Source organism: Podarcis bocagei (genome assembly GCF_964188305.1).
Source record: "Podarcis bocagei genome assembly, chromosome: 12".
Lineage (NCBI taxonomy): Eukaryota > Metazoa > Chordata > Lepidosauria > Squamata > Lacertidae > Podarcis > Podarcis bocagei.
In genome coordinates this window covers 55,384,327-55,403,842 of record NC_138137.1, presented here as the reverse complement: position 1 = coordinate 55,403,842, position 19,516 = coordinate 55,384,327, and the positions used below count along the sequence as shown (strand labels likewise).

Here is a 19,516-nt window from a genome sequence, read left to right as displayed (position 1 = left end):
GCTTGTGTGGATGAGGAGAACTGAACTTTCTCTCACCTCACACTCAAGCACCTCAGGCACTTTTTCTTCTAGCCTGGCTCTGGTACCAGGAGGGTGAATGAATGCACAGATTAAGGCCAAGGAACAGAGAAAGCTCAGCTCTCCTCACTTGTATATGCTCCTTTGATGTAAAAAAATTAGGTCCTGTCTCTTGCCTCATGGGGCAGACCTGAGACAACTAAATGGCTGTTCTAGTTTATTGCCAAAAGGAATATCAACAACCTCATATATGCAGATGACACAACCTTGATGGCAGAAAGTGAGGAGGAATTAAATAACCTTTTAATGAGGGTGAAAGAGGAGAGCGCAAAATATGATCTGAAGCTCAACATCTAAAAAAAACTAACATCATGGCCACTGGTCCCATCACCTCCTAGCAAATAGAAGGGAAAGAAATGGAGGCAGTGAGAGATTTTACTTTCTTGGGCTCCATGATCACTGCAGATGGTGACAGCAGTCACAAAATTAAAAGACGCCTGCTTCTTGGGAGAAAAGCAATGACAAACCTAGACAGCATCTTAAAAAGCAGAGACTTCACCTTGCCGACAAACGCCCGTATAGTTAAAGCTATGGTTTTCCCAGTAGTGATGTATGGAAGTGAGAGCTGGACCATAAAGAAGGCTGATCACCGAAGAATTGATGCTTTTGAATTATGGTGCTGGAGGAGACTCTTGAGAGTCCCATGGACTGCAAGAAGATCAAACCTCTCCATTCTGAAGGAAATCAGCCCTGAGTGCTCACTGGAAGGACAGATCCTGAAGCTGAAGCTCCAATACTTTGGCCACTTCATAAGAGAAGACTCCCTGGAAAAGACCCTGATGTTGGGAAAGATGGAGGGCACAAGCAGAAGGGGATGACAGAGGACAAGATGGTTGGACAGTGTTCTCGAAGCTACCAACATGAGTCTGACCAAACTGTGGGAGGCAGTGGAAGACAGATGTGCCTGGCGTGCTCTGGTCCATGGGGTCACGAAGAGTCGGACACGACTAAACGACTAAACATGTCTGATTTGTAACAACCAGGCTGATTGATTTGCCTGAAACTCCCAGTGCTTGGCTGTGCTGGTGGTGGGCAGAGGAGGGTGGAGCTGTCTAAGGACCCTGGCTGTTATTGGGCAGATTGTAGGGGTGGAGCTCGTTCTGCTTCTATATTTTGTTTCTGCTGGGTGAGGATGGTTTGTTAGAATAAGACAACTTGGACAAGATACAACATAGGAGGTAGGGCACAAGAGACAGGCAAACTTTGAATCCCAAAGGGAAAAGGGCTGTCTGGCTTAGGTTAAGGGCATGGATTCTTCTGTATGACAGAGCAGGTTGCAGTTGGCCCTTGGGCTTCTCCTGGCTACTAGGACTGGCACAGTGGGGTAGAAGAAAGAACAGGGTGCTGTCAGTCTGTGAAGACTGTCGGAGGTTCCGTTCGACCGAGCTGAAATAGCTCTCCTCCTTGGACATTCTTCGGAATCCATCAGGTTCTCCTCCGACGGTGATTAACGACCTAAGCCTTTAATGAAGCTTCAGGCATGTTCCCATTATGCAGAGTATCCAAACAGCAGAAGGACGAGAAATATATGCTACATTGCTACGTTTATTTCTAACTACGCAGGACAGAAAAGAATATGCATCTGCTCTCTGTGAGAGTCAGTGAACAACTGGAACAAAGAAACGGGAAACCAGTAACATCAACATCTGTCTCCCATCTCCCGTGAGACTTCCAACAGTCTGGAATGTCAACAGAGTCTTGTGACTCCAAAAACTGCACAGTGGCATAACAGAAATCTAACAAAGACTCCTTAGGACTCCACTGAATGACAACCAGGTGAAAGTAGTGCTTTGAGGGAGTCCCAAGTATTCCCTGAAAAAATCCTGTGCCAGAAAGCATCCAACATTTTCCATGAATGTTGAAGTCGTTTCCTGAATCTGTTGCTATTTCATTGACATTTAAGTCTTCTTGCTTAAGTGTTCCGTCCCCTTCAGTACATGCTCCTAGCCGGCCAGAGATGGGGACTGGGTTGATGTGGTGGGACTTTGTAGACTGGGCCACATGTTGATATCACTGAGGGCAACCAAAGCTAATCTAGATGGAGGGCAAAGTTTCCTGTACAGGTCACCATGGTGATCCTGGCCAGTTAGGAAGGGAAGGGCAAGCAAAGCCTGCTCAGGGCAGTGTTTCCTGAGGTGCAGCCACACTTGGCATATTGTGCCCATGTCTGGTTTCTGCATCCAGGAAGCATGTGCAGAAGTGGGAAAATTGAAGAAAGAGGCAATCAGAGTGACCAGGGGGCTGGAGTCCACCCACCCTCCAAAATAAGAAAATAAGCAAAATAAGGATTTTGCTGTGAAGCCGTCCACCCATGTCAAACAACACCGTTCTTAATATGCCAGCCTCATCTCAATAATACACTATTTGAATTCCTTAAAGGGCTTCTGTCCAAGCTGTTTCTGGACCTACATTACATTCATGGTTGTGTCCCAAATTATTGGCTCAACCCATATGTATTGGATTTGTTATCAAGAAAGTTCTAAGATCGTGACATAGTTGTTGTTAGGTCAACCATTAATATGATTGCTGCAGGGTCTACCCACATGGTCATTTAGATGATCACCACATTAACATAATGAAATTGTCAAAACATATTATATGCGAATTGAAATCTTTTGCTGATACACATCTTTCTCCCCCTTTTAGGCCTGTTGGTGTTATTTGCTATTTAAGGTAAGCACTTTAAATTAAAATAGCATTATATGTGGATACACCTTTGTCATTTTATAGTATAGAAAAATATGGTCTTATATCAGAATATAAAATAAATTGGCCAAAGTCAGAGCTTGTTACCATTAAATGATCTTCTTTATTAAAGGAATATAGAATTGAATTTTAGTATAAATTCATCTAGTAACCTAGTCAGGTGTCTTGGAATAAAACTGGTGTCTGGACACAAGCAATATTGCAAAAATTAATAACTAAACATACAATCTGGTATTGGAAGGTGGGTGAAAATTAAGTCATTGTGATTAGCTGGAACTTAAAGCCGTGAAAATGACACTTCTCTTCAAATTTTTGTTTCTATTTATTTTCTTTATTTATAAATAAGTAGTTAGGAATTGAAAAGCTGGCTAAAAATTCTAGATACTTTTATGCTGAAAATAAGTGACCCAGAATTGAGTCCTATACTATGTGAGCAACATCATACTTGGATGGTTTATTGGTACCTAACCTGTGGTTATGTTTAACGCAGTCGTGTCACCCACCATCTTGGATTTTGATGAAACTTGGTGTACACCTTTCCCTTATGGTAGAAAGAAACCCCCTACAGGTGTAGCCTCAATATCACCTGTAAGTTTTTCATTTTTTCTTCCATCAATGCCATACACTCGTTGGGAAAGAAGTATCTCCTGCCAGTTATTGTCTGTGGAAGTTGTACAATACCAAGCATATGAGGAAATGGTATTGCGCAAGAATCATCACGGCTAGGCCAGCAGGACTCCTCGTCGTGTTATTGAGCTCTGTGTAAAATTTCCAAGAGATCTGATCATTGGTTATGGAGGGGGGGGGGGAATGTACATAAGGCTGAGGATCTCAAGAGGGACAGAAACACAGATTTCACGAAACTTTGAAGTGCTATAAAATTAAAACCGTTTGAGATAGAGGGGGAAAATTTAAGGAGTTTCCTTCAACCATAAGGGAAGGGTGTACACCAAATTTCATCGAAATCTGAGATGGTGGGTGACGAAACCCTTGCTTTTTGCGTTGATTTGATGTGGAATGACCTGTGTCCTATCTGGCCACTGTGAACATAAATGAATTCTAAGGTCAATGAAGGTCCCAGAGCATTTCTAGTTCATCAAGGAAGTTTGATTTTTTAACCGCAAAGGGGATTAAATACAAGGGTGATACATACATACATGTACAGATCTCTGGGTCAGGGCTGTACTGTTTCCCCTCCATTGTTATTACCCGGAAGGTGGGGATCTATGTTTAAAATGTCTACATTTCATTTCAAAAAATTAGCTTGACATGCAAGTCTCCATTTGCTGGGGAAAATGACAGAGCAACCCTCCTAAATATTCAGAATGGAACCGTTTCATGGGATATTCCTGATTTTGTGCATCTGAGCAAAGAAGCACAGGATTTTATCAGAACAATACTGCAACCGTCCCCAGAGTGAGTATTCTTTTTATTTTTAATTTTAATTCAAGGGGGGGGTGTGTGTCAGTTCTCCAGCTCTTATAATCATAGCCATTCAGGCACAGCAAGTAGCTGCAGAGTAGCACAGTTAGGCTCACCAGCTGCCACAGTAGAACAATTCATCTAAGCAAACCAGGATTCTTGGCTGTTAATCATCACCATCATCATCATCATTTATTATTTATGCCCCGCCCATCTGGCTGGGTTTCCCCAGCCACTCTGGGCGGCTTCCAACAAAACACTAAAATACAATAACCTATTAAACATTAAAAGCTTCCCTAAACAGGGCTGCCTTCAGATGTCTTCTAAAAGTTTGGTAGTTATTTTTTCTCTTCGACATCTGATGTGAGGGCATTCCACAGGGTGGGTGCCACCACCGAGAAGGCCCTCTGCCTGGTTCCCTGTAACTTGGCTTCTCGCAGTGAGGGAGGCCCTCAGCGCTGGACCTCAGTGTCTGGGCTGAACGATGGAGGTGGAGACGCTCCTTCAGGTATACTGGACTGAGGCCGTTTAGGGCTTTAAAGGTCAGCATCAACACTTTGAATTGTGCTTGGAAACCTACTGGGAGCCAATGTAGGTCTTTCAAGACCGGTGTTATATGGTCTCGGCGGCCGCTCCCAGTCACCAGTCTAGCTGCCGCATTCTGGATTAGTTGTAGTTTCTGGCTCACCTTCACTATTGTTGGTAGACAGGACCATACCATGACACACAAGCTGAAACCTGTTTTTCTCTCTTCCCAGGGCAAGGCCTAGTGCTATGGCGTGTCTCTCCCACACATGGTTTATGGTAAGCCCTCATAAGTTCCCTGCTCAATAGATGGACCCTTAACCATCAGTGCTAGTGTTTTCTGGCAAAAGAAAGTCACTCTTCTGAAACACGTGATGCCAGATTCTTTGTAAATTGCCATTTTAATGTTTATATTTATGTTAATTTATTCCTTCCCTCCCCTTTACAGCATAACCTCCCACTTGAAGAAGCTCACTTCATAGATACAAAGCAGCTCAAATTTTTTGTGTCCCGAAGCAAATGGCAGGTTAGTAGGCTCCAGCCCAGCCACTGGACTGTGCTTCAACATGTTTTTGTTCCTTATTCAGTTTCTAGAGAATTGCAGAACCTGCAGTTCAGGAGATCTGTTTTTCTTTCTAACATATGTGTTTCCAACTGCCCTTTTCTCATATTTACACATTACAACTTAGCAGTACATGTTAAAAAAATCTTAGCTGCACACCTAAGAAAAACATCATCATTATTATTATTATTATTATTATTATTATTATTATTATTATTATTATTATTATTATTATTTTGTATACCACTCTTCATCCAGAGATCACAGGGTGGTTCACAACACAAAAATATAAAATGAGAACACAAATTATGTAATAAAAACAAAAACAGAACAAAAGCCCTCCTCCCACAAACACATTTAAAAGGACATAGAATGTTAATCATAGAATCATAGAGTTGGAAGAGACCACAAGGGCCATCGAGTCCAACCCCCTGCCAAGCAGGAAACACCATCAGAGCACTCCTGACATATGGTTGTCAAGCCTCTGCTTAAAGACCTCCAAAGAAGGAGACTCCACCACACTCCTTGGCAGCAAATTCCACTGTCGAACAGCTCTTACTGTCAGGAAGTTCTTCCTAATGTTTAGGTGGAATCTTCTTTCTTGTAGTTTGGAGCCATTGCTCCGTGTCCGCTTCTCTGGAGCAGCAGAAAACAACCTTTCTCCCTCCTCTATATGACATCCTTTTATATATTTGAACATGGCTATCATATCACCCCTTAACCTCCTCTTCTCCAGGCTAAACATGCCCAGCTCCCTTAGCCGTTCCTCATAAGGCATCGTTTCCAGGCCTTTGACCATTTTGGTTGCCCTCCTCTGGACACGTTCCAATTTGTCAGTGTCCTTCTTGAATTGTGGTGCCCAGAACTGGACACAGTACTCCAGGTGAGGTCTAACCAGTGCAGAATACAGTGGCACTATTACTTCCCTTGATCTAGATGCTATACTCCTATTGATGCAGCCCAGAATTGCATTGACTTTTTTAGCTGCCGCGTCACACTGTTGGCTCATGTCAAGTTTGTGGTCAGCCAAGACTCCTAGATCCTTTTCACATGTACTGCTCTCAAGCCAGGTGTCACCCATCTTGTATTTGTGCCACTCATTTTTTTTGCCCAAGTGCAATACTTTACATTTCTCCCTGTTAAAGTTCATCTTGTTTGTTTTGGCCCAGTTCTCTAATCTGTCAAGGTCGTTTTGAAGTGTGATCCTGTCCTCTGGGGTGTTAGCCACCCCTCCCAGTTTGGTGTCATCTGCAAATTTGATCAGGATGCCCTTGAGTCCATCATCCAAGTCGTTGATAAAGATGTTGAATAAGACCGGGCCCAAGACAGAACCCTGTGGCACCCCACTAGTCACTCTTCTCCAGGATGAAGAGGAACCATTGATGAGCACCCTTTGGGTTCGGTCAGTCAGCCAGTTACAAATCCACTGAGTGGTAGCATAGTCAAGACTGCATTTTACCAGCTTCTTTACAAGAATATCATGGGGCACCTTGTCAAATGCCTTGCTGAAATCAAGGTAGGCTACATCCACTGCGTTCCCTTCATCAGCCAAAGGCTATGTTAAAGAGAAACATTTTCTCCTAGCGCCTAAATATATGTAGTGAAGTTGCCAGGTGAGCGTTCTAGGGGGAGAGCATTCCACAAACGGGGAGCCATCACAGAATATTATACGCAAAAGAAGCTCAACATGAGATTGCAAATAACAGACTTTGATTGCCATTGGTTCACTATATAGTTTCCTTATTTGCAAAAAAACAAACAAACACCAAACCCATTAAAACTGCTGCAGGCTAATGTGCACTGATCAGAAATTCTGTTTCCCAAGAAGTTCTTCTGAGCATCCATTAGAGCTTCTTGCTGTGTCTTAACTAGTTTTCTCCTCTCAGTTGCTTTAACCCCTTTGCCTTGTGTTTTATTCCACTGCTCAGCGTTCTCTTATGAGCTATAAATCTGTGCTGGTGATGAGACCCATCCCAGAAATCCTGGAGAAAACTCAAAAGACCACCTCTCTAGGCATCTCCCGACACCTGATGGAAGAGAGCAGCTCATCAAGCACCAGTGGATCATCTTCAGACAATGAGATTTCGGCCTCCACGGGAAGAAGGCACTTTGGCCCTACGCCTGGACTTCACTTATCTGTGCTTGAGGGATCAGATTACCCAGAATGCCAGGAGTCCATAGCAGAGGCTAAGAATTCTGAATCCTCGCTGCCACCGCTGCTTACAAAACCTAAACAGGCTTCAGCGAAGAGGCAGCAGGGTGATCGGACACGCCAAGAAAGTGAAGAATTAATGCCTCGGGGACCAACGTTTGACACAGCTTCTTCGCAAGATAAAGCCGGTTTACTGGTACCCGGAGAAGGGGAAATTGAAAGCACCGAAGCAGGAAGATCCCCTGGATGCGTCCCCAGACATAGCGTCATAAAAAGTACTTTCTACAGCCAGCCTTCTGAGAGTCTTGCCGATGTGCCTTCATCACCAGGCAAAGAGCACAGGAAGCATTTAGAAAGAGCAAAGAGAACCTATAGGAAAGCCGGCTATTCAAAATCAGCTTTAAGTGGCCTCCGTGAACCCCTTCTAGAACAGTTCGAATTGGGAGAGGGAGGATTGTCTGGGGATGAAGAAACCGAGTGGGGCAGAGAAGGCGGAGCTGGTCCTCTGATGACCAAATCGGCTTCTTTTGACACTGCGCAGAAATCGCCGCGAGTTACTTTTCAAGTTTCCAGCAGAAGCCGGTCGCTGGATGACTACAAGATGAGAGCGACAAGCTTTGCTGAGGAGCAGTACATTGAGGAAGAAGAGAGCGACTTAATTCCCGAGGGCAGTGCTTTTGAGGCTTGCAGCGAAAAGGGCTCAGAAAAGACTTCGGCAAAGGAAGGCTCAAAGAAAATTGTGAAGGGTGAAGTGCCATTTGCACAACGTGGTGAGGGGCACAGCTCGTCTTTGGCTGCTCAGCAGCAAGAGAAGGCGTTGATTTCAACACCGCCATCTGAAAAAGGAGAGGGTCTGCTTCAGAAACCAGGGCTACCTCTTTCAACAAAGCCGGGAACATCTACCCTAGGAAGGGAAGACTTGGCTCTAACTGCTCAGCAGTCAGATTTAGCCCCAAAGGGTGAAAGTGAGGAACGGCGATTACCTCAGACATTCAAAGCTCCTCTTTGCAAGGACACGGTTCCTGTTCTTCCAAAGGGAGAGAGCTCAGATTTGAGAGTCACTCCGCCAGAAACAGCCCCACTGGTCTCCCAAGACAGTGGGAAGGGGAAAGGCCTCCCTCATAATACAATGCTGTCTTCTGTCCAGGGCAAAGAAGGACCTGCCGTTCTTCAGGGGGCATTTAAAAGTGGAGACCAGTTGCCTCAAGTTCCTTCTCTTCAGGGTCAGCAAATTCAACAAGTTGTTAAGACAAAGGGCAAAAGCCCAGAGGTCTTGCAGACTATGCCAGTGGTGGAAGGCTCTTTGGTTTTACATCATAAGCCTTCAGAAGTTCTACTGGAGAGTAAAAGCTCAAGTCTTCCGGGCCCACAGGCAGCTGTATCCATCCCTGGAGGGAAAGAGCAGCAGATTCTGCCACAGAAACCATCAGCACTCAGCCAGGCGAAATCGGCTGCATTAAAGGGCAAAGGCACAGCTAGTTTAACTATTTCTCAAGCGAAAGCTGCCCCAGTTTCAAACACTAAGCCTAAGCATTCATACCAAACACCTCCCATGCACAGTGAGATGAAAGTTCCTGTTCGAGAAGGTGATGTTTCTGCTGGCTTAGAGACTTTGCCTGCTTCTATATCAGTCTCTCATGGAGAAAGCCAAAAGCCTCCTAAGTCCTTCATTCACAGCAAAGCAGTTCCTGCTCCTGGTGAGATAAGAGAGCCTTCTCAACAAGCAGATACCGTCCAAGCATTGATCCATGAGGGGGAACACCATAAACACCTACAGCAGAAACATTTTGCCCCAGGAAAGAGAAAGCTTGATGCCTTTCCTGGAGAGAGGCAAATCCTAATGGCTTCACAAGGCAAAGCTATTCCAATTTCTCTCTCTGAACCGGAAAAACGAGAACTCATTTATTGTACACAACTTGCTTCCAGTGAGGACGAGTCTGTATTCCAGAAAGACCAAGAGCCATCTGTTTCAGGTTTCTCCCAAGCAAGAGTTGTGCCGTTTTCAGCCTCTGGGGGAGAAATCCCGGTTACTCAAAAGGAAACCCCATATTCCATTGGACAAGGAAGAACCAGAGGACATGTTCATCATCAGAAACCTGCTATTTATAGTGACACAGAGGCTGAAGCCCTGGAGTACTTAGTTGATGAGATGGTTTGCCTGTCAAAAGAGATGACTGCTTTAGCAGAGTCCGTTTCTGATCCAGAGGGATCCAGAAGACACATTTCTCCATCCAGGGAGGTGTTCTACCCAGGCTCACCTGGGCAATCAGTAAGACCGGCCACCAGATACCTTGTTCGGAGAGGAAAAAGAGAAGGGGGCATTGGCTTAGCAGATCCCTCAGAAGTAGATATTATATATCCTGGGGAAGAAGAGTACTTCAGTGTGCTACCTTCCATGGGCAAGAAAGCCAGGATGTCTCCCCCTTTCGAAGGCATGGGTTATGTAGGCGCAGAAATGCCCATGGTATCTCATTTTGGTAGTTCTGGGTTTGGGGACAGATTCTCCTATTACTGTGACAGCCAAAGAAGTGACCAAATGTGCGAAATCCGCTTAGTACAGATTCAGGACCTCTCAGAGGACATGCCTCGTCCTGATAGCAAGACAGCAAAATTTGACATCTCTGAGGTGGAGCCTGCCTTTCTCAACCTGTATGAACTCTATGACATTGTGTACTTCCCATTTGAGTTCCTTAGCTTCAGAAAAGCCCCTGAGAATCTACCCAGCAAAAGACGTTTGCCTATGGGCGAAAAAGCAAAGTTGCTACCGGGATTGAAATCTCATGCACATCAGGATAAAAAAATATGTGCCAGGGATGATAACTTGAAAGGTGAGGCTGTACAGGAAGCTCCCAGAGATGAAGAGAAAACTCCACCTGAGTTGGACGTAGAGCCAAAAGAAGCCAAAGCACCCCGGCTAGGAAATAGGTCTGATTCAGAAGGTAACATACCAGCAGGGTCTCAACAAATCTATGGTCTCCTGGAAGACCCAGCCAAACAGCGGAGGAGATCTTTACAAGACAAAGTGGGGCTCTTCAAGCCCTTTGTCAGATCTCAGTCCATGGAGTTGGTAGAGCAAAGTCTAAAGAAGAAGGTAAAAGCATCAGTCACCCACCTCTCAAGAATGTTGACGAGAAAGTCATCTTCTGATCAGGAAAGCAGGGAAGGTAATAATTTTATATGTGTGCATGTTTCCTTTCTTAAGCGCAGGGTAAAGGAGGTCTGAAGACCTGGCTCAGTGAGAGGTGACCATGAGAAGTTACCAGGTATCTGAGAACCTGCTATAGCAACCCTAAAATGTTACTCTGAAGACCACCTTCACTAGACATTTAACTATATCCTACAAAGACCCAAACACACCTTGTGATTAAGCACAGTAACTGAAAAGGCAGTGGCTGGAGTAGGACAATTCCTTCTTCATCTTCACTCAAGCATGCAATTATGTACACCATTTTACATGGCTTTCCCAAAGGCCTAAGTGGCCCTATTGGGTTTTTTGGGGGGCTGCCTCATCGTATGAGTTCAGGGCAGGTGCCAATGATGTAGAATCACAGAATAATAGAACTATAGAGCTGGAAGGGATCCTGATCAAAGTCCAAGCACCTGCAATGCCTCTGAGCCATACAGGAATCAAACCTGCAACCTTGGTGTTAATCAGCACCGTGCTCTAACCAACTGAGCTATCCAGTCTGTTCTAAAAATGTATATAGTCATACCTTGGGTTACACATGCTTCAGGTTGTGTTTTTTCAGGTTATGGACCGCTGAAACCCGGAAGTACTGGAACGGGTTACTTCTGGGTTTCGGCGGTCATGCATGCACAGAAGCGCTAAATCGCGCCTTGCGCATGCACAGAAGCTCTGAATTGCAACCTGCGCATGCTCAGACACGCCACTGCAGGTTGTGAACGCTGCAGGTTGCAAATGTGCATCCTGCATGGATCACATTCGCAACCCGAGCGTCCACTGTATATATAAATATCTAGTTAAATAACTAATGCCTAAAGCGCCCATCACTTGGTTGTCTTTACAGTGGTTCATTTCATTTTCAACAGGCTCAGAGGAGCGGAAGGGTGAGCTACAAGAAAGAACATCTTTGACAGAGGCTTCTAGAGGATTGAAAAAGAAAACAGGGTTCCCTTCATTCACTCTTCCAAGCCTCAAAACAAAGGAGAAAGGTACTATCACATTGTTTGTTTGTTTGTTGCATTAAAACTAGAACCTGGGGAAGCACAGCATGAAAACTGTAGAAACGTTGTACGATTGAAGCTTCTTTATTAAATTAAAAAGGTAAAAGTTAAAGGACCCCTGACAGTTCAGTCGCGAAGGACTCTGGGGTTGCGGCGCTCATCTCGCTTTACTGGCTGAGGGAGCTGACGTTTGTCCGCAGACAGTTTTTCTGGGTCATGCGGCAAGCATGACTAAGCTGCTTCTGGCAAAACCAAAGCAGCACACAGAAACGCCGTTTACCTTCCCGCCAGAGCGGTACCTAGTTATCTACTTGCACTTTGACGTGCTTTGAACTGCTAGGTTGGCAGCAGCTGGGACAGAGCAACGGGAGCTCACCCCGTTGCGAGGATTTGAACAGCTGACCTTCTGATCAACAAGCTCAAGAGGCTCAGTGGTTTAGACCACAGAGCCACCCGCGTCCCCTTTTATTAAATTAGCCATCATACAAATTGCACCGACACAAAGGACCAGCTAGGATTGCTGGATTGCAACCTGGAGATCTGGAAATGGGAGAGAATGCGGCTTACTCCTCTGGTTCTCTCTGTTGATTTAGAAATGTGTGCTAGAAAAGGTAAAACCCAACGCATTTCAGGTATCTGCTTCCTGCCTCACTGACCTGTGTTCTCTAAAGTTCTCTTCCTTTTCAGCACCTTCTTTTGCTGAAGAGCTCACTGACCAGACCATTGCCTTGGGGCAGTCTCTGACGCTGTCCTGCCGGACATCTGCCCATTCATCACCCAACATTGAATGGTTCAAAGGTGATATAACCTCCACACCTGTCCACCTGTGATGAATCTGTTACAGGGATGGTTTGGGGCAAAGCAAGGAGGGAACGGCAGAACCATTTCTCTATTTGTTAGACCCTTTTCTTCACAAATCCCTTCCCACACTTCAACATGGGCATTACATGTGCATGATCAGGGATTCAATGGTGGGAGAAAGAGAGTAGTGAATGAATGAGGTGGGAGGGGAAGCCAGAATTTCCCTACCTGAAATATGCACAATTAGGCAGGTACCTTTGCTATATTGTTTTAGATACCTCCTGAACTTTTTGTTTTGGCAAACCTACCCAGGCTTATAATGTAATTACTTATATGTCTTTTAACAATTTGCTGGTTTCTCTTTTTTCATTCTTCTTGATTTATTTTTATTAGTTTTTAATTTTAGTTTTATTAATAATAATAATAATAATAATAATAATAATAATAATAATAATAATAATAATAATGCATATATTTGTTTTCGCTTAGACTGAATCTTAGCTGTTATTAGTCTTCCAATTTTATTTGTACAACATTTGGAGAACTGCTTGATCGAGTAGCTTATAAATTTCCTATTTAAATAAATCTAGAGCCTATAAAAGGAAAGGCTGCTCAAAAGGATAGCTGTTTTGTTATCAAGTGGTTATAGGCACTGTCATCCATCCCAGCCAGGGGAAAGAAATCGTCCTTTATTATGAACCCAGGAACCAAGAGGGGATAGGGAGGATTCCCATTTATTTTCAAATCTCATGGCTTCCAGGCCTACTCTAGAGGAGAGTCGCTCCCACCCTCTGCACCCTACATTCTAGGGCTGACGTAATGACTCTACTCAAGATTCTTCACGTACCTCTTTCTGTGATTTCATAAGATTTCATAACCTTGACCCATTCATATATATATATATGTGTGTGTGTGTGTGTGTGTGTGTGTGTGTGTGTGTGTATTTCATTTCCACCTTCCAGATGGAGCAGCCATTCGTAGTACGGACAGGATCCTGATCTCCTCTACGCTCAAACACTTCCAGCTTTTAACAATATTAGCAGCCACATCCAATGATTTTGGCACTTATACATGTGTAGCCACCAACGCCCAGGGCACAGTTTCCATCTCCTGTGTAATAAGGAAAGCAGGTAAAGGAACAAATTATTTCCCCTTTGATCCTTTGAACTTGTAGCGTAGCATTTCCCAATTGATCTTTGGCAGGAAAGTCCTAGCACGGCTTTCTCTCTGACATGCCAACTTTCCATGTGCAGCAATATTTTTTGTGTAGGACAGCATTCAGAAATACAGTGGTACCTCAGGTTAAGTACTTAATTCGTTCCGGAGGTCTGTTCTTAACCTAAAACTGTTCTTAACCTGAAGCACCACTTTAGCTAATGGGGCCTCCCGCTACCGCCGCACCACCGGAGCACAATTTCTGTTCTCATCCTGAAGCAGAATTCTTAACCCCGAGGTACTATTTCTGGGTTAGCAGAGTCTGTAACCTGAAGGGTCTGTAACCTGAAGCATATGTAACCTGAGGTACCACTGTAGAGCCTTTCTGCTTTCTCTGAATCAACACAGTCTATCAGGAATCATTCACAAAAGTCTTGTCCCATCTTGGAATGCAAGCTGGCATGACACCTCTAAAGCTCTCCTGTTCTCACTGTCCCCAGCCTCCCAGTAGCTCCAGTAAAACAAAATGGGAGGCTGAGCTACAAGCTATGACTGGAGGTCCATGACTATACCTCCATAAAGACCCTGAGAACATTCAGGCAATTAGTATGACTCTTGCAGCAAGGAGAAAGAGGCAGCACCTCAGATGAGCTTGGGCAATGTGTTTGTCAAGTCCTGGGGTGTTTGGGATTGTTACCTCCTAAATAACCGACAAGCAACAAGCACTGGCGTAAGATAGCCAAATTGGATTTACCACTAATTGGCATGCAATCAGCGCATCTAGTTTCTGCAATAAAATTAGGAGCTGTGATCTGTGGATGAGGCAATCCAAGCATTATCAGCACCATGTGATAGAAAATGGGGTTAGCTCTTTTCCCCATGACAAAATCCTAATGAAAATTGCCCCCTCACTGAAAGCAGTAGTCGCACAGTAGGGTAGCTTCTGCTGGTGGGAGAAATTTCTTTGGGCAAATAGTAGTTGTAAGGGGAGCATTTTCATTGGGTTTGTGGCATGGGGCATTGTAATGAATATGGGTTGCTCGTGCGTAAGTTACTGCCACTCCTGGCTAAGTTGCCTTGTTAAACCTTTCCTGTCTGGATAGCCCTTCACTTCGTGGCTGCCTCAGTCGCTAGCAGAATCCGTCAGTGGGCGTTTCTTAAACCTTTTCCAGAATAAAAGTTGTTTGATGCCAAGTCTCCTCCTACTCTCCCTGCGCGGAAGTCTTCTGCGCAGGGAGGGCGTGGGTAGCGGAGGACCCGTGCTCTCCCCGCTGGTCTCCGGCGAGGAGTCCTGGAGCCCCCTCACCGATTCCCCCATCTGCCCCCCTTTATCCCTGGTGTTGCACTGATTTCCTTCCCCAGCTGATGAGCTGCCTCTCTCCCTGCTGGGTCCCTCTCCAGCATCACTTGAGAGCCTTCCCTCCGCCTCTGGCTCCGATGTCAGTTCCCTGACAGGCATCAAACTCAGTTCCCTTCCTCTTGGCAGCTATGTATGCTTTAAATATCTATGATGTTGATGTTTGTTTACTAAACTGATATACCACCCTTCATCCGAATATCACAGGGTGCTTACACCATCAAGCACAAGAGCTAAAGTTTGGTCCTAAGTTTACACTGTGGATGGCTTCATTCTACCAGTCACAGACTTAAATTTTGTCTTCCACTTTGACAGAGACACCTTCGAACCCACCGTCTCCTGATATTGTTGAGGTTCTTGAAGATGGAGTGGAGTTGGCCTGGAAGCCAGTGGAACTGAACACTCCCGTTACTTACTCTGTACTGTGCAAAAAAGATGGTAAACAAATGAGAACTCATTGTACAAACTGCTTCCTTGTACAAACTGACCCTTCCAGCTATGATTCTAGGATCCAGCCTGTGGTTTCTGTAGGAAAGTATTTCCTGCATTGTCAGGGTGGCGCTGTGGTCTAAACCACAGAGCCTATAGCTTGGTGATCAAAAGGTTAGCGGTTCGAATCCCTGCAATGGGGTGAGCTCCCATTCAACTGATTGGGTTGTCAGTCTTTATGGCCTTTATAGTACTTTGTATAGCTTTCTAGGTGGCGCTGTGGGTTAAACCACAGAAGCCTAGGACTTGCCGATCAGAAGGTCGGTGGTTCGAATCCCCATGATGGGGTGAGCTCGCGTTGCTCGGTTCCAGCTCCTGCCAACCCAGCAGTTTGAAAGCATGTCAAAAGTGCAAGTAGATAAATAGGTACCACTCCAGCGGGAAGGTAAACGGCGTTTCCGTGCGCTGCTCTGGTTCGCCAGAAGCAGCTTAGTCATTCTGGCCACATGACCCGGAAGCTGTCTGCGGACAAACGCCGGCTCTCTCGGCCTATAGAGCGAGATGAGCGCCGCAACCCCAGAGTCGTCCGCGACTGGACCTAACGGTCATGGGTACCTTTACCTTTTCTAGAAACATTGCTGAGGCATCTCCCAGGCCCCACCGCAACTACAGAATCATAAAATAACCTGGAGCAGTCTAATCCACTGCCACAACACAGGTATCATAAGGTCAAGCCATAAAATAATATAATCTTAGAGTTGGAAGGGACCCAAGGGTCATCTAGTCCAACCCCAGCAATGCAGGAATCTCAGCTAAAGCATCCATGACAGGTGGCCATCCAACCTCTGCCTTAAAATTCCAATGAAGAAACTATATGGAACTTGCCGAACTGACTGGGAGACTCTGGGACCAGAGAGAAGAGACAGTGGAAGAAGATTGGGAAAAGTTTAAAGAATATTTGGGGGGGGGGAATATGTTCATATTTAAATCTTAGAATAGCTTTGGAAGTGGATATAGGCTGTAGGGTTAGAAGTAGACGATAGTGTATTTTAAAATAGTATTGTATGTGAGGGATAAAATGTGAAGATTTTTATGGTAAAAGTAAGTGTGATAAAAAATTAAAAATTATGATATCTGTAAACTGCTAAAGATGAGGTAAAATGAAAATCAGACAGGGGGGACTTGGGGAAGCCCACATAACAATGTTCAGGAAAAAACAAGGATAAGACAAGAATTTGTTTGTATTGTTTGTTTTCTCTGTTTGTGTTGTTTATTTGTCTTATAAAATGAATAAAATTTTTTTTGGGGGAAATAAAAATTAAATTCCAATGAAGGAGAGTCCATAACCTCCCAGGGGAGACTGTTCCACTGTTGAACAGCTCTTACCATCAGCTATATTTAGTCAGAATCTCCTTTCTTGTAACTTGAAGCCACTTCCAGAGCTGGAGAAAACAAGCTGGCTCCATCTCCCACCTGACAACTGTTTAGATAAAAGCCAAACATGATAGAGCCAGCCTTGCCAATAGCTTCCCCCACCCCTGTTCTACTAACAGATAGTAATTGAGGGTGGGGTGCTTGTTGCTTCAAATCCTATAAAATACGTTGCACAAGAGACTACAACAGGACAAGCGAAAGTGAATGTGGTGCAATCATATTGCTCTGGATTCTCTGGAACGCTTTCCATAATGAAAGCTCTGCACTCCTGAGAAATCTGGATTTGCATTCTAAGCTTTTGCAGTTCTCTTCGGCAGAGAGGGGCTTTTAAAAACAATCTGGTTCCTTTCCGAATCTTGAGAAAGTATGAGGCTGCTTTCAAGGAAACAGCTTGAAGTCCTTCTTTAACACCAATTGGCCGACAATGCCCAAAAGGAAGGCCTCTGGTTTCTTAGGAAAGGTATATTTGAATACCTTTTTTAGCTCATTATAGATCATTTCCCAGAAAGCCTTAACCTTTGGGCATGTCCACCAAAGGTGAAAGAATGTTCCTTCAGTTTCCTTACATTTCCAACACTTGTTGTCTGGCAAGTGATATATTTTTGCAAGCTTGACTGGGGTCATGTACCACCTATATATCATTTTCATAATATTTTCTCAGAAAAGGCTCAGAAAAGACTCAATATGGAGGCCAACTGGCCAAAATATTGGGAAACAGCTTGAAGTAACATAAAATTCATTTAAAAAAATGAAATCCCATAGAGAGGGGAGAAGGATGGATGCAGGACTGAATATTGTGCTTTTGAGAGATCGCACACATCTCTTTAATAGTGCACCTGTCTAAAGTGATAGAAGACAGAATATTCATTTCTGCAATAGCTGGAAATCTCCCTCCCTGTGCATCCTAATCCAAGCCCATCTGGTCAAAATATGACACTGTTACATGCAGCCCGCTGTATTTAAATACTAAACTTTATTCTTCTCTTTTGTCGGCCCAGATGGTGAATGGAAGACTCTGGCCAGCGACATCTCAGAGTGCTGCTACACTGCTGAGCATCTCCCTCGGGGTTTGGTGTTATCCTTCCGGTTTGCCTGCGTCAGCAAAAGTGGTGTAGGGCCGTATAGCAACCCAACTGCCAAAGTGAGAATTGGTGACACGGATCCAGCAGGTAACAACATAATCCACACTGAATAGAGTTCCTGTACTTTTCCTCTCCAGCAGCATAAGCCTGGAAATGCCTTTTATAGCCACATAAGCAGACAGGGTTCCTTAGTTTCCTCCATCCTTCTCATTCAAGCTGGAATCCTTCTCTTTGCATTTCTGCCTTTGCTCCTCCATGGAAAGAACTCTCCAAAACACCACAGGGGGATGAACAGGTCTCATGACTTATGCCATTTCACTGTAATCCAGGAGACTTAGCCATGCCTACAAACCCAACTGCATGTGCTAGGCCCAGGCCTTCTCTTCATGTTGTTGTTGTTGTTGCTGCTGTCCCAGTTGCAGCTCCTTGTTCTCCATTGGAGGTCAAGTCTCAGCATCATCTTGTTTTCAGGAGCAGCTTTCTATGGGGCAGGAGGAACTAGGGAGAAAGTCCATTCAGTTGACATTTAAAGACAGATTTACATATTTCACACTTTAGGAAACAATACACAAATGGGAACCCAGCTGTGCTTTGACGCACTTTTCCTAAGTTTGCAAGTAATGTGTAGAAAACGGCATATAACAGGGTTGAGTGGACATATACATGCATAAATTAATGAAAATAACATGCAGAAATGCATTATTTTTTGAGGGGGGAATGCTTTGCAAAACAATGCATATAATGCAATTATATACAAGAATATATTAGGAGAATGTGTATTAGGAGAAATTTCCACTAAAATACTATTGAATTTTCATGAGGACCTTTTATCTTGTTTAAAATCACAACCTACGTGGCAAAGTGAGCCTAAGATTGGAAACATGAGAAAACAAGAGAAACTGAAATTAACAGATTTGCCTATCCCTAGGAGGCACTGCCACAGGAACAGGCAACTTGCAATTTCTAGAGCATATGCAGGAACTCTTTTGGCAGTGCCTGAGAGCTCACTATTTTAAACATCACGCAGTGAGCTCTGGACCTTCATTCCCCAATGACCCTCCCAGGTGCTAAGACAGACAGAGGGGGCCTCTGGGTAGTTCCACCTCCCTCAGAAGTTTGAGTGGTATGCCTTCTCCTATGTGGCAGCCCCTAAGTTGTGGGATTCCCTCCACACAGAGAGGTGTGTGACTTCTTTGCTACACAGCTTTCAGAGAATGCTGAAGACGCTCCTCTTTACCCTGATCTTTTACACCTGAGATGCGTGTTTTCAGAGCCCACCCTATTCCCGTCATTTGTTTTAACTGTTCTGAATTTTGAATAGGTGTAACCCACCCTGGGACCTGCTGGTGATGGGTGCACAATAAATTCAGTAATAGTAATAGTGATGATTACAATCACCGTATATACTCAAGTATAAGCTAACCCGAATATAAGCTGAGGCACCAAATTTTATCACAGAAAACTGGGAAAACTTACTGACTCGCGTATAAGCCAGTTCACCACACCACAAACCTCCTGGTGGGCTGGAGTGCGTGTGTGAGTGCAGCAGAGGGGGCTTCTCTCTCTGTTATGTACTGAAGTTCTCACCCTGGGCCAGCAGGGGGATACTGTAGATAGTTTTCACTCAG

At 44.5% G+C, this 19,516-nt stretch overlaps 1 protein-coding gene across 1 annotated transcript in view; it reads left to right on the top strand.

Moving 5' to 3' along the window:
- Window positions 1-19,516, top strand: part of OBSCN (obscurin, cytoskeletal calmodulin and titin-interacting RhoGEF) — a 285,408-nt gene that overhangs the window by 243,368 nt on the left and 22,524 nt on the right. The window contains exons 101-110 of the mRNA XM_081163401.1: window positions 2,725-2,751; window positions 4,048-4,200; window positions 4,965-5,010; window positions 5,180-5,257; window positions 7,222-10,609; window positions 11,496-11,618; window positions 12,318-12,428; window positions 13,394-13,561; window positions 15,259-15,381; window positions 17,805-17,975. Of these exons, the coding sequence (XP_081019527.1) occupies window positions 2,725-2,751; window positions 4,048-4,200; window positions 4,965-5,010; window positions 5,180-5,257; window positions 7,222-10,609; window positions 11,496-11,618; window positions 12,318-12,428; window positions 13,394-13,561; window positions 15,259-15,381; window positions 17,805-17,975 (4,388 nt within the window). The remainder of the gene's footprint in view (window positions 1-2,724; window positions 2,752-4,047; window positions 4,201-4,964; window positions 5,011-5,179; window positions 5,258-7,221; window positions 10,610-11,495; window positions 11,619-12,317; window positions 12,429-13,393; window positions 13,562-15,258; window positions 15,382-17,804; window positions 17,976-19,516) is intronic.